Source organism: Fistularia commersonii, chromosome 25 (genome assembly GCF_037954325.1).
Source record: "Fistularia commersonii isolate RoL2024-O1a breed Wild chromosome 25, RoL_Fcom_v1.0, whole genome shotgun sequence".
Lineage (NCBI taxonomy): Eukaryota > Metazoa > Chordata > Actinopteri > Syngnathiformes > Fistulariidae > Fistularia > Fistularia commersonii.
Window position 1 is genome coordinate 10,784,465 of NC_141308.1, and position 21,123 is coordinate 10,805,587.

Below are 21,123 nucleotides of genomic sequence, written 5' to 3' on the forward strand. Positions count from 1 at the left end.
ACCACCCAACTTTCACCCGTTTTTTCTTTAATCTTTTGTTGGGCGAAAAATGACTGAGCTGTAGAAAATATCTTTTGTGATCCCCAGCACAGGGGCGACTGGAGGAGCAAAGAGAGAGAGACGTTTCATGGAGAGGAAATAAAAAAAAATAAAAAAAAAGGGCACTTCTTCAAATGGCAGGAGTTCAGTTTATAGACCCAATAAAATGGCGGCTAATTACTTTCCATTAACCGACCACTCAGCGCTTGAAGCTGCAGGGCAAGTGTGTGCCGGTCCATCCAGACCCCCGGGGACGGACACACACACACACACACTCCCTCTGTTTGTGTGTGCACGGAAACACCGGTAGGCATAACTCAGCGGGGAAACCAAAGTGTCCCGCGGCTGAGTGACGGAGCGCAGCGGGGGGGGCGTTGTTTGTAAGGTAAGATGCCCCCTCCGTGACACCGAAAAGATTGAATCCCCCGCTTGTTCTCAACAAGTGGACTCTTTGTCAAGGCTCCCGGATCTGGAATATCTGAATTTTCTGCTTTTACAAAACCCCGCTGCCTGACTCGCTAACCAGACGCTCCGAGCGGGGAAGCGACGTCGGCCTCCGTCGGACGAAACGAATAAAGTCCGACGAATATGAGCGACGGTAAAACGCGAGTGACGGACATCCTTCCGGGTCGAGTCTCCGAACCCGCGATTTGAGCCCCCGAAGGTTTACGGATGGGGATTTTAAATTATTACGAGACGTTATCGGTTATCGCGTAAGAGATCACCCGCCCGACGTCAGAGTGTAATAACCCGATCATGAGGGAGTTTCTTCACTCTCATCCATGTGAGTACGGTCATGGTCAAGTAATGATCTCCATTTCCCCTCTTTGTTACCGAGTTACCGAACCACAGAGGGCATTTGATCCCCGACGCCTCGGGGGAGCAGAGGAACCTGGGCCTGTCTTACTACTCACAAGGCTCCTTGCATTACAGACATGATATTGTAGATACTTAACCGTCACATGGTGGAGTAAAAAGTTAAAAAAAACAAAACAAGCAACAGTAAGAAGGAGAGACGACAGGCTGCTCAGTTGCCATTCTTCTGTGGTCATCTGATTGCCAGGTGTCACCGCTACAGGAAACAAAGGGTCGTGACTCTTAGCCCGAGGCATGTTGTTGTAGGGAACCTACACACCGGTTTCATCCCTTTGACCAAGTAGTGGCGTGTTTTGAACCGAAGCAAGTCATTTTCACGCCTGAACGGAACCTGGAAGATTCGATAGTCGCTTTTGCAGTCCCAAGTTACCTCCAGGTATCTACGGTTCAGCGACTCAGTGTACGGGATAAAGCCAAGGTGCGTAAACATCGGTGCTGGTGAAGGAGGGAAGGGGAGGCTCGGGAGGTCTTCGGAAAAGCGAAGGGTTATATTTTCTCCGAAAGAAATAATGGAGACTTTATTGTCATAACAGATAACCAGATTGACTCATCCTCTTTAGTGCCCGGGGACCATCTTTGTCTCTTTCCGCAAACGTACGGAACTGCAAAACCACCGAGTGCTGCTTCACCCAGCAGAGCTATAGACCGATAGAGAACCTGATTAGGTAAGATCATCGCACGTTGCAGAAGCGCTGAAGAGAAGAACAAGCAAACAACTAAATTGTGTCAATCGAGTCATCTGACCGTCATCCGTTTGGTGCTAAACTCTGAGCAAACAGCTTTCCAGAGGAGGACATATGACTTCTCATGTTTATAGGTTGTCACTAAGCTCTCTGGGCAAACAGGATTCTCTTCTATCTCTTAGCGGAACAATTACTCATCAGCACCCCAGCCGAGGCGGTTCAGGTTTTAATCCCGAACTTTTGTTTGGCAGGATTAGCGCCGGGATCCAATCTGTTTTTACCCGTTCAGAGGCCTCTTTCAACCGCCTCTCAAAGATATGACATCATCGCTAATGATAAATGAAAACAATAACCGCGATAAACTTTATTTGATGGCACGACACTAAATGGCAGCTTATATTATCTTAAATTTAAACGTCCAGATTTGTTACACCTGCATCAAATCAGCACTCAGAAATCATCTTCTGTCTAAAAGGAAAGATAATGAATGGTTGTTATCTTATGTACGTCAACATTTGTGACCCTGTGATTGGTCCAGAGAGATGAATGAATGATTCCAAGGTCCTTTTCATTTCATCTGGATTCATCCTTCACTTTCCCTTTACAGGCTATGCACAAAACAAAATATAATCAGAATAAAGAACGGAATTATTACTTACATTTGCGGTGAAGGTCCAGCATCTCCAGGTTTTTGGGAAAAAGCCCTCAGGAAAAAAAAAAAAAAAAAAAAAAAAACTTTGTCGGTTACAGTTTCCCCCCCCCAGGAGCACGAACGCAGGCAAGTGGATTTGCAGGGTGGTAATGCTTTCTCATTCAGGAGCATTTCCACAGAAGGGCAAGTCAAGACACCATGGACTCCTTCTTCCAACATCTTCGAACAAGACCAGACGATGACTGAAACCTTGGGTCTGCCTTCTATACTCCGGCTTGATTTGCTGATTCCCTTCTGGTGCGGCGTGGCCTCCAGGTGCGGAGGATAACCGCAGCGATTACTGCGCAGCTCGGGCCCGGGGACCCGAAGAGTCGTGACACCGTCATACAGTGAAATCGAATAAAATCAAATATAATTAATCTAAAATCTTGAAAAAAAAAAAAAAAATGTTAATGTGCTTAGAGAAAAAAAAAAAAATAAATAAATAAAAAGAGCTTGTTGTCGATGAAAACCAGAGCAGGCAAATAAATGGAAACAGATCGCGGGATAAGAGTGGACAACAAAGACCGAACGCACAACAAAGCAGAGATGCCGGCAAAACGAAGGCGATCAAGACGAGTCACAAAAACAAAGGTGTCGGCGTGTCAAATGAATGAACGGGTGAATTATGGAGGGGGTACAAGAGGAGGCGAGATGGCGACGGGGGAAAGCTCCAGTATCCAACCTCGGGGGGTTGCTCACTTTTCCAGGGGGCCCCTTGGAAGGCTTTTGAGGTACGGCCTCGACTTTGAAAGACCCCCACCTGGGGAGCTGAGACCGAGCGCGGGTTCAAGTGGGGTCACGGAGGCGAACACCGGGTTAAGAACCGGCGCCTGGGCGAGGTAGAAGCAGGATGGTGAGGGTGGGAAAGTCACCGTTGGTCTTCAAGACATTCCTGTTTTAATTACCTATCCGAGATGTATGGATCTGGGCGTATTTTTCATTTCTGAAAGGGAATTTTTTTTTTTTTAGAAATGAGACTTTCAGGTGTCTACTTTTTTTTTTTACAGAAGGTAGTCAGCGGGGCGGAATTTCACCGATTGTTTTCAGAAAGGTTACAGGAGCAATGTGAGCGCGAAGGAGCGGCGCCGAGGCCTCCCGCTGGAAGTTGTTCAACAAGGAATCCGAGTTTTGACAGCCGTAACCCCATCAGAGCTTAAAAACAAGTTAGGGACTTTAAAACGGGTTCTTGCAGACGGAGGGAGGGAGCCAGATTTACGTGTTTTTGCTTGATGTGATATTCTTTTTTTTTTTTTATAAGGGAAGGCTTGAAATTCTAACGCTAAAAGCAAGGCTTTCTTCTTCAGCATCTCGCTTACTTTGGAACACTCACACTTTGGCAATAATTCAGAGATGAAAGAATGCTGTTTGGGTCGTTTATTTTTCACAGGGATTTAAAAGTGGGATGGGAGTCTGTAACTCACTGGCTCCTTCATCCGGTTGACTCTGGACGCCATTTATTGGTAGATAAGATTTCTGTGGTCATTAAGATTTCTGACCCCGGTTTAGAAAGTCGTGATTCATCCGGATTGAGAGCAGGAGGTTGGTGGACTTGAGGATTCCACATGATTTGGCAAGCGCGTGTCATCGGCATTGGCACGGCAGCCCCCGTCGTCATCCTCCCGAGGAACGGCAGAGGCCTGAGGCGTCCTCCTTGTGGGACGCCAAAAGTTTCCTCATTGACGCTAATGAAAAATTGGAAAATCTCCCCGCTTTCTTGTTTTACGTGTTCAGCGAGATCGTTTTTCCAACTTCAGAAAGCCTCTTAAAATTATCTGCCTTCAACCCTTTTTTTTTTTTTTTAATCTCTCATTTTCCAACAGAGGTTACAATGATGACCCTAAAGTCTTTTTTATTCTTGTTTTTCAATGTATCAAATTTTTAGCCCAGGGGCCGCATTGAATTTTAAAATTTGACAGATGGGCCGGGTCACCACAAAATACAATAAGTAAAAAAAAAAAAACCAAACAAAACATATTTTTTAACAATGCGTATCAGACTCCTCTGACATTTGCTTTGAAAATAAAACCAGCTTTGTTTTGATGACTCTGACGTTTGCTTGCATTTCACATACAAACCGTTTTTTTCCCTTGTAGCTTCACATCCAGCTCATTCATGTGTGTCAGTGTGTCCGCAGTAAAAGCTAAAAGCTAATCTGTGTCATTCAGCTCAGGAAAATTCTCAAGTAGCTCCAAAAATGAAATAATCTCCTGTTTGAGCTCCCAAATTTATTGATCCAATCATTCACATCAAGTATGACTGTACCAATCTTTTGCAGCCCGGATTTAAAAGACCAACGGGCCAGATGTGGCCCGCGGGCCGTAGTTTGCCCACCCCTGATTTACACCTATCGATGAAACAAGTCCTGAGGTAATATCGTAAGGGGAGATCACACGATGGTAAGAAATATCACATTAGCTGAGGTTGAAAAAAAAGTCATTTTTTTGGGAAGTGTGAAATGGAGGCACGGCCGTTTGCGCTTCTGCCTTGCAGCAAGGAGGTCTTGAAAACATCACCTTTGAAAAGATACGCTAACAAGCACACAGCCGGTTGGTCGGGGCAACCGGAGACCAGGAGGAGCGCCGTGGACCGATGAGAAAATCAATACTGGTCAAACGGTGTGACTGTGAGCCCGGAGTCACGTGAGCGGTGGATGCATTTCCTTAAGGGTTTCCCAGAATTCCCTCCCCGACAAGTCAAATTTAATAAGCCTGGTCCGATAACATGTCAAATCTCCGCGAGGGCCGCAAAATGAAATTACTTTGTCACTGTTTCAAAATTTGATAACAAGCAAAAGACAGAGGCCATCCGCCGCATACCTTCTTGATGAGCTACTGAACAGCTGGCGATATTGATGAATGGAAGGCGGAGGTTCTGTTGAGCTCCATCCAGTCACATCTGAGACTTTTATATCAAAAAAAAAAAAAAAGAAAAGAAAAGAAAGGATAAACTTCACTCGTGGGACGCGTGGCCGATGAAGCGCAAAGAAGATGTTCACACGGTGTGAACGCGATGGTTGTCTGACAGCTCTGCTGTGGACGTAACCCCGGGTTACACCGCAAAACCTTTCTTCTGCCTGTAGAAGAAATAAAATTCATCGACGGCTGAGGCGCCTCAACATGATGTACCGAACATCCTGCAGAGGTTAGGTCTGTGTGAACCAGTAGTTCATAAGTACCCAGTTCAAGATGTAAATCTCCTCTGGATTGTTGGCTGAACCCGGGTGGCTTCCCTTGTTGATTCAGTCCTCCTCTGCACCTTCTGTCTGTTCTCATTCTTTTTTTTTTTCTTTTTATTACAGAAGGTATGTCGATTTTTTTTTTTTTTTCTCTCCGTGTTTGCGCGCGAAGGCCGGCCAACTTCGTCGGGATCAATTCAACGCCGAGGCGGAGGATTTGTTGCACAAAGGCTTCTGGCGACAAAGGCGGAGGATCGGCTCCCATCGCAGGTATTAAGGTCTCGCTCCGGCTCGGGACAATTACAAACTATTGAGAATCCTTCCCGCTGGACTTTTTTAACGCTTTCTAGCTTCCGCAAAGCAGACACGTGAATGCAAACAGACATGGCGGTTACCTAACACAACTTCTCCAGACTCCGCAGAGATGGCGATTAGTCAACAGAACGACGCATCTGGTCGCAAAACAGGCGTCTGCCCGTTGGAGAACAGAACCTCGCAAACGGTAACAACACTCTGCCAGGACAGTAGTGGTCTGGGGAAGGAAGCGCCACATCGCCCGCCCTGGATGAACAGATGTTGTACGTTAAGAGCGTTCATGTGATGTATAGACCGTGACGCAAATAGGAGGGGAAGCCAGACAGGGGTTTGGAGGGGGGGGGGGGATTAGCGTCACGCAGGGTGAGGTTCACATTTCACGGACAAAGATGGAGAACGGCGGCTGACAAGTTATCGAATGGGATAAAGCGATATTGTACAGATGCCGCAAAGATGGTTGGAGTCGTAATCCAAAACTCCAATCCCGGAAATGCTTCTGTTGATGAAAAGGGTAGTATGCTTCGCCAGGTCCATCCTGTTCCTGGGCCTCCTGGATCTTCCCCTTGGTTCTCCTTGGGAGTGATGGTACTTCGGGGTCCGGGACTGCTCCTGTTCAGGAAAACTTGGCTATTTTGGCCATCAAATTCTGATTCATGGGTTCCACCTTTCCTGGGACTGAAGGTGATATACCGTATAGGCCAAATCTGTTCACTCGCGTTCCTTCTGCATGCTCTTGAGCTGCCATCACTGCCTGTAGTTCAGCGAGCTGTGCTGATTCCTTGCCTTCGCTTCCTCGTACCCTTCTTTCATTTATCTGACTACCTCGTATGCTGCCTGAAGTTCCTCCCTTGGATACCTGAAGCAGCAACCGTCTGTATAACGTCTCGCCAGGGGTTTGTCTGTGATTGTGTCTGCAATACCATCCTGACTTTCACCTCTTGTTCCACTTTTGCGTCACACCTGTCAGGTTCCCCTTCTGTCATGTTGTCTGCCATGTTAATTCCGTCATCAGCTTGCGTTGTTGGGGGCGTTTAACGCGCGTTCTAGTCGTGTTTGTCCCCGTGGCGTCGTCGTAAAAGCTGCTGAATTGACATACGGTAGCACACTGTGTGTCAAGACCACTGTCCGCTATGCCCTCCTTGGCCTCTGGCCTGTGGGGGTTTTCTGTCCGCCAGATCGGTGTGGGGTCCTTCAGGGAGAATGTCGAATGGCAGCATCCCACATCCGTCGGCCCAGTGGACCACAGAGAGAGGAGGATTTGGGCAAGCATATGTTCTGCGCCCGGGTGGTCTTGTTTCTCCTGACCGTGGAATCTGGACACCTGCCTATGTTCCATTAGCGCCTGGTCCTCCGAGTCATGTGAAATTTTGTAAGCCTGATTAGAGGGTGAGTAGAGTAAATAAGGAATTTGAGTCCGGACCCGGTCCTGGGCTTCAGATAAGATTTTAACATCGACCCCAGGTCCATTGCATGATGTCGCAGGTGGATCGCGAGGGTAACGTGTGGCTTGATGAGTCAAACATCTCATACCATGACAACTGATCATCTTCTTGACCAACTAGAGCAGCCACGGCTTCCCGACCGACCGACAGACAACTGGATTTGACGCCCCACTTAACTCCCTCCAATTCAGTGAGAAAAGCCTCATGATGATCTCATTTTGACTGCGATTGTGATAGAAGGTGACGTGGAGAAGGTCCGTGGGCCGGACGTATGGATGTAACATTTTGATCCAAGGCCCCCAGTTCGTGTCCAGTGCCACAACTCCGCCACTGTCAGCTGCCGGACGTGTGTCTTCTACTATCATCATCTGCTTGCCTCCCATAATTGTAGTTATAGAACAGTTCAGCTGTGTCCCGTCCGGGAAAGTCAGTATTAATCCTTCAAGACTGCACTGTAGCAAAGCGCTGCTTTTTAGTTAGCACATCTTTCCCCATCAGATTTGCCGGTCACGCCTTCTCCAGTGGCCAGGCGGTCCACAGAAATGACAAATGTCTTAGGTACCGCATCGTCCTTGAGGGCCGGCTGTCTCCTGCAGCCCCCTCCCATTACCCGATTGGGCGGCGCTTGATAGACCATCATCGGCTGATGTGGTGGCATCGGGGCAGGCGGTTCCTGCACCGGGACTTGCTGAACTAACTGTTTAGTTGCTTTGGTGTCTGTTTTTTAGCATCATTCTCAACTTCTACCGAGCCTCTTCCAACTGTAATTTCAGTTCCACATTCGCCTTTGCATTATCTTGGTCTCGGTGATGTGCCCTCTTGTGATGAGTCAGATGTTTTTCCCATCTCTCTACGGAACACCCTTGGAGGTCGGGATCGGGAGCCGTCAGCTTCTTCACCTCCTCTGGTACCCTGAACAAGACGGTTTGTGTCAGTGATGCACCCGGACCAGATCCAGAGGTGTTCATCCAGACTGCCTTGCACCTGGTCGGGGACGTAGACAGTTCCTCGTTGTCCTTAATTTTGAACATCAACGCGTGCATAGCACCCATCGGGATAGGGTATTTTCTTCTCATTGCCGTACCTATGTTTGTCGTCCACCTGGCGAACGACACATCATTGGCCAGCCTGCCAACTCCGGCAGCCAGCTCAGCTTGGTCCAGGTCCTGTGGTGACACCTTATTGGGTAATTTGGCAAAACTTGCTCATCCAGGGCGCCCCACCTTCCATGGGAGGTGGCAACTTCTCTAGCGAGCTTCTCAGATCTGTGAATTGAAGGAGTTGATAGATTTACCACCTTTACCGCCGCCCTTCTGTATCAACGACATCATCATTGACCCGGTTTGGGATCTCAGATTGTAACACTTCTCCCTTGCTGCTACTACTGGTTCTGGGGCCGGGGCTCTCTTGGGGTGAAACTCCAAGTTCCCTGTTAAGAGTGACTGCATGGACGTCATTTCCTATGCCGTCCATCCCGTCCTGGGAAAGTTCGTCAAGCAGTGAGCCTACGTCGGTCCCTCCGTCCATGTCACAGTCTTTGTCTTGCACCTTTTTCCAGTCCGACGTCTAATGGTCCCCTTTTATTTCCTATCATTGTGGAGTTTGCAGGGGTTGACCTAATCTGGGGAGGCCGCAGGGAGGACGTGACACTACACCCCTCCTGTCTACCTCGATCGAACTCCTGAGCCCTTCCCTCTAGTTTTAGGGCATTCTGTCTCAATTCCTCCAGTTGTTGTCTTCCATCACTTATAACTTCCTTAAGCTATCTCGCCTTTTTCTCTGTAATCTTTTTCATGCAGCTCTTCTATCTCCATGACGCCTCCTTTCAGTTCCACCATTGGACACTGTACGTATGGGGGCAGTGTTAAGGGAGGAGCTGCTGCTGCTAGGTCTGGGTACGACCTCCGTATGGGCGGCAACGCCTCCTCCCCCTGTTCTGAGGCCCTCGCTTCCTTTTTAACCCGCGCATGGGCGGGTTAAAGTTTCCCTTGCTTATTTGCTTCTACTGTGGCGCATGCCATTACCATGCTATGCACTCGCGCACTACCGTTTTCTGCTTTCACCGATTCCTTTTTCTGCTTTCATCTGCCTCATAATTTCCCTCTCAATACATCCACTCTACCTTTCAGCCACACCTGATGACTTCGATAGGTACGGCAACTATGCCTGCAGTTCGTCTCCTGCCTTCCTTTTGCAACATCTCAAACACCTTCTGGTGTTCAGTCAACTCTTCCCGACACGTCTCCGTCACGACTCCACTACCTTACACTCCCTTTCAAACTTGCCTTCCATCCTCCTTTACTGGTGCAATTACTCACACGATCACTGGTTCATTGAGTTACTCTTTTCGTCGGAGGTGGTTATGAATGACACCTTTTGGTCAATCCGGGGACCTCGTGAGACAAGCGTCGAGGCCAACAGCGTTGGTCCGGTCTCACTATGAAGGGTTAATTCCAAGGTCTGTCAAATCTTTTACATCATAACCTTCCTTCGAACAGATCCCAACACCGTTATTCCAGTGAGGGATCGCCAAGGCACTTACAGTGCCTCACAATTGGGTCTGATCTTTCCCAAGTCCTTATTTTCCCTTTGTCACGGGACTTGGAAACCGGACGGGCCTCGGACCCTTTAAATGATAAGCAGGACTCGAACCCCTTCTTCAGATTTTGGCTCCGGCTGCCTCAAGTGGGACTCGAACCTCCTCTCCGGATTCAGGCTCCAGCTGCCTTTGCGGTTATCAACTGCTTTTTATCCTAACAGAGATCTTTCAACTTCAACTTTAGATTATCCAATCGCAGGACTGCGATTAAACAGGTGTCTGCTTACCTGGTTTGTTGCAGACTTCCTTTCTGTAGTCTGCTCAGCCTCTCCTCCTCATCATGTAGGGTTCACCAAAGTGTCGGAGTCTGGTGTCCTTCCCCCAGCACTCCTGCACATTCTTTCAAGAAGACTGAATGAAGACAACATGAGCAGTTGCTCTTCCTCGCCAAGCATCACAAAAAAACGCAACAAAGACTACATATGAGCCGAGTGGTTAGCAGTCGAGAAACTCCGGGACCCGGGTCGGTTGTCGGCCTCCGTGAGATCGACAGTTTTTCACCTCTTTCTGACTCCATATATCCTTTCCGGACTCCCTCCTTGCTGTGGTCTCCCTACTTCGTCGTTTACCTTATGTGGATTTCTTTGTCCATTTCTGATGGTCTCCTCCTGTCAGTACCACCCTTCACAACTTAACCAACATCTGCAGTAAACATGTTATCTCCGTTTTGTTATCCACCCTACGTCCTCCCACCAACTGTCACTTACTCGCTTCCCTCCTTATCCTGGCTATGGCTTTAAGACCGCTTCTCTGGACGTTATGGTCAGCAGGGGTCAGTTCCTGATCAACACTTCTCCATAACAAAAGGAGATGATGTCCTCCACGGAAGCAGGTAGCGTTCAAGGACGCATGAGGCGAAAATCCAGTCGCATCGATGGCGCAATCATCTAAACCGGCGCGTCCGAAGTAAAAGCTCAACTTAAAGACAAGGATAAAGGAAAACATCTACTCATGACATAAGATCAATAAACTATTTTCAAGAAATAGCTGAGTTTCACTGGGCAGCGGTGACAAAAACAAGAACACGCATACCCAGTAGTATCAGGGTGGAGAAAAAGAGTTTACATTTCCCCCCCTTTTCCTCAATTAGACAAGGGAACTTTGAACCGAGTTGTTCGCGAACATCCCGCCCGCCTCCCCCCCCCCCGTCTTTCTCCACCCTGTCCCCTTACATAAAAAGAGGAGGGGTTGCAGGGCTGGGATCCTCTCTGCAGACTCTTGAGAGGCTTGTCTGCAGCCCGGCAGCGGAGAGTTGTCGAACTAGCCGAGGGGCCGCCAGCATCTGGAGCACAGACCTGGAGTTCTACTTTGACGCCGGTGACAAGGAGGACAGCTGTTGCTGGAGATGACTGGACCGTCACCTCAGGAGCAGCATCCCTCTGCTTTGGGAATCCTCCGCTGTCCCGAGTGCTCCAAAGCTACCGGGGACGTTTGATTGCGGAAGCGAGTTTTTGTTTTGGTTTCTGGACGATCTTTCTACCTCGGCTTGGCGTGGGGTGAGTAGGAACTCAATCGGGCGAAAGTAGCGGTTTTGGGTTTGGGTGTCGCCGCGTTTTCGGAAGTTTACGTAACAAAAGAAATCTGTTGTGAGTGACTTCAATGTCCTTCCCATCAGAGACGGACCAATTAGTCATCTTTATATAATTGGCATCGGTCAATATTTGAAGTCATGGGGCCCGTGAACAGTCCAGGCACGGAGCGGAGACATTCTCTTAGATGCAACTTTTCACATTTTTACATTAATGTCTCGGGCAAAGCTTTATCTGAAAGTAAAAGCTATTTTTCTTACCACTGACTGTAGTTGTTTTTTTAAAAAAAAATTAGAAAACAAGCTCAAACAATGCACTGATTGTCGTTTCTTTTAAATCAATGTCGAAGACTGCGTTGCTGTTTTTAATCGGTTACTGCTTGTAATTTACAGGAACAATTTTCCTCCCTACCTGCTCACAAAAACGCAATTTTTTTACTCCCAATTTTGAGCCAAAATCTTTCTTTTTTGTTTGTACACTTCAACTGTTGCAAGACAGAATTGAATAAAATGCTAGAAGAAATTATAAGTGATTAAAACAAGTTAGGGCCATATTTGTTAATAAAAAAAAAAGCTATTTATCAAGACCCATTGGAAGGAGGGATCTAAAATGCGATGCAGTTCTCGGTTTGGGGTTTCACAGCGTATTAAAACTTAAACTGTTAACGTGCATCATCAGCGTCCACACGTTCAGAGAACGCTGACTCCGGACGAATTGCTGCGTGTCTGCGAATCAGCGCGCCGGCCGTCCCTGAGGTGAATTATTTATGTTGAAATTAACATTATTTCCCTAAGCTGAACTCCGGCGTAGCGGCGAAGCTGAGGCGCGGTTATTACTACTGATCAAGATGACTGACAGCTACACGGGTCAAAGTCAAGTAAAGCAAACCCCGCATCCTGTAGTTTTAACTTAAAACGGTGTAATAGATCCCTCGTCTTGATGTTACGGGACGCCAACTGTATTTTCTCACCCGCTCGTCTTGCAGGCACTTAAACAGTATAAGTAGCGGCAATATTTTCAAGAGAAATCCAGAATGAAGACTCGTCTCCTGTGCTTGGGGTTGGTCCTCGTCGGAGGCCACGTCCTCCTGGTCAGTGGGCAGCTGGAGCCGAAGAGACACATGCCCCGGGATCCCCAAACCGCCACCCAAAGACTCGGGCTGGTCGAGCGAGACGTGCGGGGTCCGGTCAGGCCCAACATCACCATGCCTCGCCGCAGGATGCCGCCCATGTGCAGCGGGCCCACGGAAATCCGAGACACCTTCAAATACATCAACACGGTGGTCTCGTGCCTGGTGTTCGTGGTCGGCATCATCGGAAATTCCACCCTTTTGAGAATCATCTATAAGAATAAGTGCATGCGGAACGGGCCCAACATCCTCATCGCCAGCCTGGCTCTCGGAGACCTGCTGCACATCATCATCGGCATTCCCATTAACGTTTACAAGGTGAGCCTCGCTCTCGGGGGTCAGGGGTCAAACGGCAGGATCACGGCGTCCGTCTGTGAGGAACGTCTCTATTTGGACTTGTTTATTGTAGTTTGGACAGGAGAGTCATTTAAAAGTACTTTCAGAGGGTAGATGTTTTTTTGTTGGCCTGCTTGACTTTAATTCCTCTGCACCGTCCCACAGTTTCCCAAACACACAAAGATAAGCAAACACACCCACACACTTATTCTAGTGAAGGAGGAGGATTCCAGGTACTTTTTGTATGTTATTACTCCACTGGATCCTGAGCCCCTCTATATCCCATTATGTCTCCGGCATGTTATTATGTGCCTTGTGTGTGTGTGTGTGTGTGTGTGTGTGTGTGTGTGTATGCACGCAGGCGTGCTTGTGTGTGTGTGTGTGTGCACGCGCACGTCCCAGAATGCATGTATGCGTATGATTCCAATAGATCTATGCTCACATTCCGGTCACACGGTTTTGTTTGTCTCCAAGAGCCGCTGTACATCTCCGCTCTGCTTTTGATGTTTTGATAAAAACAACACTGTGTTGCTGTTGTTGTTCAGACCCAAAAGCCTTCATCCCCCACCCCCCTCCTCTCCGCACTCCCCGACAAAAAAAAAAAAAAAAAAGGAGGAAAAAGATACCAATAAGTTCAGCTTCACGCATTGGACGGTCTACACAGCATGCCCCGAGCTGGGGAAAAAACTGTGCCAGAAAATTTGCTTCACTCTCGAGCATCATTTAACTCGGTCGTCTTGGGTTCTTTCCTCCCTCCCTCCCTCCCTCCTCAGCTCCTGGCGGAGGACTGGCCGTTCGGGGTGGCCCTGTGCAAGCTGGTGCCATTTGTCCAGAAATCCTCAGTGGGGATCACGGTGCTGAGCTTGTGCGCCCTGAGTATCGACAGGCAAGAACGCCTTTGTAACTCTACGCTCATCAATTTAGCTATAACACGGGAGAGATAACGAAAGAAAAAAGTACTTTTCAGCCCAATGACAACTGCTAAGCATCAATTATTAATTCAGTCATACTCCAATTTTATATGATGAAAAGACCTTTTCTTGAACAAGATTTGTTTTCCCAAACACGAACGCCGCCGCTTGTTCTATTTACCGCAAAGAATGACAATAATAACTGAAAAAAAACAATAAAACGTGACTTCATTTGATCAAACCAGCTACTGAGTCGTACCGATCATCGGTGTAAATTCTGAACATTTGCTTTGTCTTGGCGTAATTTGTTTTCGTTAGCTAACCGGCGGCACGTGATTTTTCCAGGTACCGCGCCGTGGCGTCGTGGAGTCGAATCAAAGGGATCGGGGTTCCGAAGTGGATGGCTATCGAGATTGCTCTCATCTGGATATTATCTATCATCCTCGCCGTGCCAGAGGCGGTAGCCTTCGACATGATCACCATGGATTACAAAGGAGAACAGCTGAGGATCTGTTTGTTGCACCCCATGCAGACGACTGAATTTATGAGGGTGAGTTGTGGCGAAGGAACCTCTCGCGTGAGAGCGTACGACTGTAAATGAAGGAAAACCGAAATCGCAGACTGTTGACACAGCTGTAAACCTGCACACCATCATGAGACAGCAACACGAAAACACAGAAAGAGTGTATGCGGACGAGCTCGATTGTGGGTCAGACGGAGTTTAGAAGAAAAAAAAAATGAAGTACTCCCATCACAGTATATCCCGTTTTCTCGTAGCACCTGCGTACACGCGCTTATGCATGTCCAAACGTCAGCCATTTATCCAAAAATAACAACGATGGATCGCACCAGCGCCACTGAAGTCTGGAGACAAATTGATTTTATATTCACCTCGGGGAGTTTTTGAGACACGCCCTCGAGTCCTCCGCTCGGTTCAGGGTCAGAGAGCCAAAGCAGTAAATCTGCTTTGACGGAGCAGATATGTGCTCATATTGTGCGGCGTTCTTCTGTTACCCCTTTCTTTCTAGTTTTATAAATCAGCGAAAGACTGGTGGCTGTTCAGCGCATATTTCTGCTTGCCGTTGGCCTGCACCGCCATTTTCTACACCCTGATGACATGCGAGATGCTGAGGAAGAAGAACGGAGTGCAGATCGCTCTCAGCGACCACCTCAAGCAGGTCTGGCGACGCGACGGTCGGAACTGGAACTACTCGCGGTTTCTATCCGTGACCTTTTCGCGATCTAAAGTGGCTAATGTTGACTTTCTTTGAGATCAAATAACGTTTTCATTACCCCGTAGCATCCCGGAAATAATGGAAACTAAACACATGAATTAAATTGTCACTTGATTAATCTTTGTGTAAGGAAAGGCCCGCAGTCTCTCTTTAAATGTCTTGTCTTTGACTCTAAGAAAAAAAAATGAAAAATTTCACAATGATTTAGGATAATTGGGGAACCAAATTTTATCAATGGGACTTTTGTGAGCCAAAGGCTTGTGTATTACAAAGCAGTGATTCATGTGTATCTTTGCAGCGGAGGGAGGTCGCCAAGACAGTGTTTTGTCTGGTGCTGGTCTTCGCCCTGTGCTGGCTCCCTCTCCACCTCAGCCGGATCCTGAAGCTCACCATCTACGACGAGAAGGATCCGAATCGTTGCGAACTGCTCAGGTGAGTTAAGGAATACCCGGACCACGAGAAACCTCTTTCAGACCATTCAAATGATTGGGGCTACCGCAAGAGTACTAGGGTGGCTGTCACCGTAGACTTGATAGCGACGGACGCCTCGATAGAGAAGAGGATGTCCTGATAAAAGAATTAAAAGCATGAGACGAAGAAGAAGCGGATGTCAGCTCAACTTTTGGTGGACTGTTACCCAATTTCCCGAACTGAAAGCCAATAATATACACCCAAGGAGACTATTTACCATGTAGCATTGTAGCATACTACTGTTTACCAGGCTACGAATAAGGATGAGGGATTAAGTTCTGGTCTTTGGACTTTTCCCGATTTGTGCAGCCCTGCCATCGAGAAGCCTAGAGAAGTGGGATCGAGGTTAACCCTCATATTATGTTAAGGGTCAATTTGACCCATTTCACCCATTGACCCAATGGGTGGTCGCCATGGTCGCCAAATGACGGCAACATGAAACCAACACTTTCGGTCATATCATTGCGGGAACAAGCACGATTGCGCGTCAACACAACACGAAACTTTGATTGTCTTTGCACTTCACGATGACGATAAGCCGGTTAAGAGCGAACCGGAGACGCTCATATTTCGCTGCAAATGTCTTCCAGCTTCTTCTTGGTGTTGGATTACATCGGTATCAACATGGCATCTGTCAACTCCTGCATCAACCCCATCGCCCTGTACATGGTCAGCAAGCGCTTTAAGAATTGCTTCAGGGTGAGCGGTCCTGCCGTCCCGTATACTTCGAGCAAACAGAGAGACGAAGAAGACACGGCTCGCCTTGCTTTCTGTGTGCTTGAACTGTAAATTCACCCTCTCCGCTTTTTTTTCTCTCGATCCCGCCCAGTCCTGCCTGTGCTGCTGGTGCCTGCCCGCTGAGATGCTGCTGGACGAGAAGCAGTCGTGCATGAAGCTGAAGGTCACCGAGCGACCTTCAGACCAGAGCAACTCCCGCATGACCAACAAGTCCACCACCGCCTCAGGACCGTAATCCGAAAAGAAGTTGTACTGACCCCAGCCGCCCCTCCCAGTCCCCCCCACCACCACCACCACCACCCCCACCCAAAAAAGAGGAATAAGCATCGAAGCACGGCTGACTGAATGAGAAGAGCCCCACTCCTGTTAAGCAGCCCTGCAAACCTGGACTTATCTACCCAGAGGAGTAGTTCAAACGTTTAAATCAGTCAAACTGGATGTTAAAAGGAATTTCTCCTGCCAGAACCCTTGTTAAAAAAAAAAAAAAAAAGACAAAAAGTGTGTATAGTGTTCAGATGAGCTAGAGCGAACAGAGCAGGTCATTGTCTGGGGTTCACAAGCGGGCTCGGGTGCAAAACCGCGAGAAGCTAAAGTGCGATGAATGAAATGTCAAACCTGAAGAGAGACGAAGAGAGAGACGGGGGCCGATGAACTTCTCGAGGTGAGAAAGGCGGAAATCCTCAGACCGGTCGAGAAGGTGCCGGGTTCCACAGGGTCGGAACGGGCTTGACGCCAAACCATCTCCAACGTGTACTGGGGCGCGGACACGAGCGTATGGCGAATTCGGCACGGCCCGGACGGGATCTCTCTCCGTTTCGGCCCGTTTGCCGATTCTCACATCCGCCGCTGCGGTGCAATCTTTTTTTTTTTTAATTTTTTTTTTTTTTTTTTTTAGCATTTTGCCATTTAAATCTCAGCTGGATCTCAACTCGCCTCCTTTTTCCAGATTCAAGTGCAATTTCTCCTCCAATCTACCTGACCCGAATAGCCAGATGTCACATTTTAAGCTTTTCCAGCCCTATTGCATGAAAGGATTTATGCGGATATGTAAATGCAACCTCCCGAGATTCTTAACCATGAATGCGATGCAATTAAAACACGTTAGTTTATTCTAGCACAAAACAATTCGGCCGCCGTATCCGGTCCCGTTCAGTTTAAGATTTAAACTGGAAAATCAACAGTCCGCCCTGTATGGCTGAAGCTGAGTAAACAGATTTTCGTCCGTTGGACAAGGCTCTCCAGGCGCCGCCGGAGACACCGGTCGAGTTTCAGTCAGCAGATGCAGCGCTAGTCGCTAAGCTTCCCCGCGGAACGTTCTGTTTCTAATTCAGAATTATCACTTACAGTCTGAGTTTTAAGATCCGCCATATGAGGAAAAATACCACCTCTCTCCAGACCTCATCCCGTAAATCCAGGTTACGGCTTCTCTAAATTTTTAACAGCTTCCAGAGGAGTGACATAGAGCATGTTGAGAAAAAAAAAATCCCATACTCTTAAAATATGATATATGAATGAATCAAAATTTCAGCAGGGTTACGAACCACTAAAAAATATCCGTTCATTGGGCAGGTGCTCAGCTTAATGATAATGAGCAGAGTTGTTATTAAAGGGAATGGGAGGAGCCGATGCGATCGGCCAAACCTCCTGCTCCACCACCAAGGAGACGGCGCACTGACTAAAAAAAAAAAAAAAAAAAAAAAAACTGTTTTGTAGCCTATTTCTTCGATGCTACGACTGTAAAAAGCAATTCTGCATTGCACTTACTTTTCCTCAACTGTGATGCTGTGTGACATGTTATTGTCACAGCTTGGAAAACACCAGACAGTGCTCCTCTTTGCAAATTTCATTATGTATTTCCTCTATAATGCGCATCACGAGTGGCAGCATTTTATATATTTAATCGCTTGTGACATTATTGCCATAACATGAAAATTGTCGCTGCCGTTTCCCCCGCTAGTGACTGAACTACTGATGTACGATTCAGCTGTGAGATCATTCAGCCGTTGTTTTATTTCCGTTCAATATAGAGCCTGTTCTTTAGGCTTATATGTATTGAATTCATGTATAATATCCCCACTACCGTAATCTAACTTGTTACCCTGGATGGTTGGACAAGAAAGGTGAGACAACCTTCTTTTTTTTTTTTTTTTTTTTTTTTTTTTGCAATAAATTCATAAATTTATAGATATAATACATAGAAAATACATCAATTGTGTACATTTCTTTGAAGAAAAGCATTCATTTTCTAGCCCGCTATCGATTCAGATACACGGTCGTAATCGCTGGTGACATTTTAGCCGTCCCTGTATTCTGAAGTGTGTGTGTGTGTGTGTGTGTGTGTGTGTGTGCGTGCGTGTGCACGCGCGTGCGTCGACGTCGCTGTCCGCGCACGTGTCTGTACAGCGTGTAATTTAAGCGTGAAGGCAGGCGGCATCATGTGATGGTGAAGACTAACACAGGACATTATTGTGATCCCTCTATTTCCTCACTCACTCAGAGAGAGAGAGGGATAGAGAAAAAGAGAGGGAGAAAGAGAGAGAGGGGGCTTTGACCTGGGAATGTTCCTTCGGGCTAATCTAGTGTCACGCATGTCACATTAGCCGTCAAAGAAGCTCTCTGTCCTGTGATCTCTCACCACCCCTCCTCGACTCCGCTCTTCGCCCTTCCCCTCCTCGCCCTCCTCTCCGGGTTCCCGTTCTTCTCCGCCAGTGTTTTCACGCGTGGTTCCACCTTTTCCACGTTCCCACCGCGCATTACGCCCTCCGCTGCGTACCCCCTCCTCCCACGACCCAGATTCCACCCCCTGTTCCGGTTCTTGCAATATGGTTTCAAAAAAAAAAAAAAAAAAAAAAAAAAAGCGGTTTGACATTAAATCAATCCCACCGGTGTTACAATCTGCTTTAGCACAGAGTACATTCCTCCCCAAATGATCTCCGTCTTTCCCAACAGATGGTACGCGGGTGTATCTGTTTGCAGATATGTGCACGGACCCCCACCACCAACACCAGCGGTGACAAAAACAAAATTAATAGCAAAGAAAAAGCCTTGGGTATTCAGACGGTATCGGCGTTTCCCAAAGTTCGAAATCTTACGGGAACGGTGTTATCGTCTAAACGCTGCGTCCATCGCGTTTCGGCAAATCTGGCTGGACTGGATCGACATCCCCAAATCTTCAACTCTAAACCCTTAGCGACTTTGAAAAGAAATATCTTCCTTAATTTGAATGCAGCGTGAGGCTAAAAATATGAATATTTTCAAACATCAGCGAAATCAATTATTGTGTTTTATTACCTAAGAGGTCACATATTTCTCTGATTTTTTACATATTAAAGTGTTAATGGAGTCCCATTACAACCATTTTACACAATTTTTAAAAAAAAAAAAAAAGGCCTCCACATTCTCCTCAATGCTTTCCTCGAAGGCGGCGAGGGAGGAAGGTTCTCTCTTGCCGTGACGCTTCGTACTTGCCGACAAACTGCAGAAGGTCAGGTGAAGTCCTCATAAGGTCCGCCCACAGCGGCGTCCATCACGCTCCCTAGCAACGGGGGGGGTCGTACACGAACGATAACGATGCGGCGGCGGCACGGTGACAGTGGCGGAGAGGGAAACGGTCACATCGCTGGTCATTTCTCGCAAGCGCCATTAACCCCGCCCAATTCAAATTTCTGACCAATCAGCTGCAAAAACAGAATAGCGAGAGGCCTTTAGCTTGTACGTGCTAACAGCTAATAACAAATACAAGGCTTTCTTTATCAAAACAAGATTTTTACAAATGAAAAAGTAGGTAAACAATAACAAAGGCGAGAAAACGACTGACTCAAGGCTGCTATGCTAACATGGCTAACACAGCAATCGCATGAACGCTTCCAGCTGTACGTCAAACATAACAACACTAAAACCACTATGTCGGACATCAAACCTTAGCAAATTCTACGCAACGAAGCGCCTGTTTAGCATTTCCTGAATTGCTTTTTTAAATGGAACCGCTAGTTATTACTGGAAAGTGGTGCTTTCTTTAAAGCATGTGCGGTCCAGGCGGACACAACCGCGCCGAAAACTTTGGAATGACAACGGCAGTTCAGTATCACTTAAGACTGCCGGCAACGTTTCTGTATAAGCAAGTACAGTGAATCATTCTAGCAGCGTTAATTCGCAAGATACATCATTATCTGGATTTTTTTTCTGTGATTTTCATATATACTGCTCAAAAAAATAAAGGGAACACTTGAACAACACAATGTAACTCCAAGTCAATCACACTTGTGTGAAATCATAGTGTCCACTCAGGAAGCAACACAGATTCATTTTGACTTGTTTTAAGGACATTACATCAAAGTTGGATCAGCCTGGAGTTTGTTTTTACACTTTCATTTTGAGTGTGATTCCTAATCCAGACCTCCATGGGTTGATACAATTGATTTCCATTGATCATTTTTGAGTGATTTTGTTGTCAGCACATTCAACTGTGTAAAGAGCAAAGTATTTCATAAGAATATTTCATTCATTTACATCTAGGATGTGTTTTTTAAGTGTTCCCTTTATTTTTTTGAGCAGTGTATATTAATGCCATTGGGAGGCCAGGTGAGACAGGATGGAGGTGGAAACCTTCGCATTAGAAAAGCTAAAAATGCAAACCAAATGACTCAAGCAAATATTTGTTGACAGGCTCAGAGTGTCGTTACAAAGAAAATAATGGGATATCTCCTTGTTTAGAGACAGAAATCAGACTAAACAAACATTGGGCCCTTCTTTTATCAAGTGCGGGTGAAACACCGAGGATGTCCTTCTATGTGCAAAAAGAAACACATGTTCCGAAGCGTCCTCCCCGGGTGGACCCTCGCATACCGTCACACACAGTTTGTCTTCTCCTCCCCAGAGGTCGGTATCTGAGATGCTGTCAGACGCCGTTGCAACACGGCCCGACTGGCAGGCCGAGGGGGTTTTTAGTTGC

At 47.1% G+C, this 21,123-nt stretch overlaps 1 protein-coding gene across 1 annotated transcript; it reads left to right on the plus strand.

The window, feature by feature from the left end:
* Nucleotides 1-11,042: 11,042 nt before the first annotated feature.
* Nucleotides 11,043-18,379, plus strand: ednrba (endothelin receptor Ba). Its single transcript, XM_086172884.1, has 8 exons — nucleotides 11,043-11,319; nucleotides 12,338-12,799; nucleotides 13,591-13,703; nucleotides 14,074-14,278; nucleotides 14,757-14,906; nucleotides 15,262-15,395; nucleotides 16,025-16,133; nucleotides 16,264-18,379. Exons 2-8 carry the CDS (start codon nucleotides 12,386-12,388, stop codon nucleotides 16,405-16,407), a joined length of 1,269 nt encoding a protein of 422 aa, XP_086029010.1. The 5' UTR covers nucleotides 11,043-11,319; nucleotides 12,338-12,385; the 3' UTR covers nucleotides 16,408-18,379.
* The last annotated feature ends 2,744 nt before the right edge of the window (nucleotides 18,380-21,123 follow it).

Bases quoted from the DNA above. Each gene is read 5' to 3' on its own strand.
- ednrba (XM_086172884.1), top strand. From the start codon at position 12,386: ATGAAGACTCGTCTCCTGTGCTTGGGGTTGGTCCTCGTCGGAGGCCAC. The intron at 14,279-14,756 runs GTGAGTTGTGGC...CTTTCTTTCTAG, and splicing joins AGACGACTGAATTTATGAGG to TTTTATAAATCAGCGAAAGA. The intron at 15,396-16,024 runs GTGAGTTAAGGA...AATGTCTTCCAG, and splicing joins AATCGTTGCGAACTGCTCAG to CTTCTTCTTGGTGTTGGATT.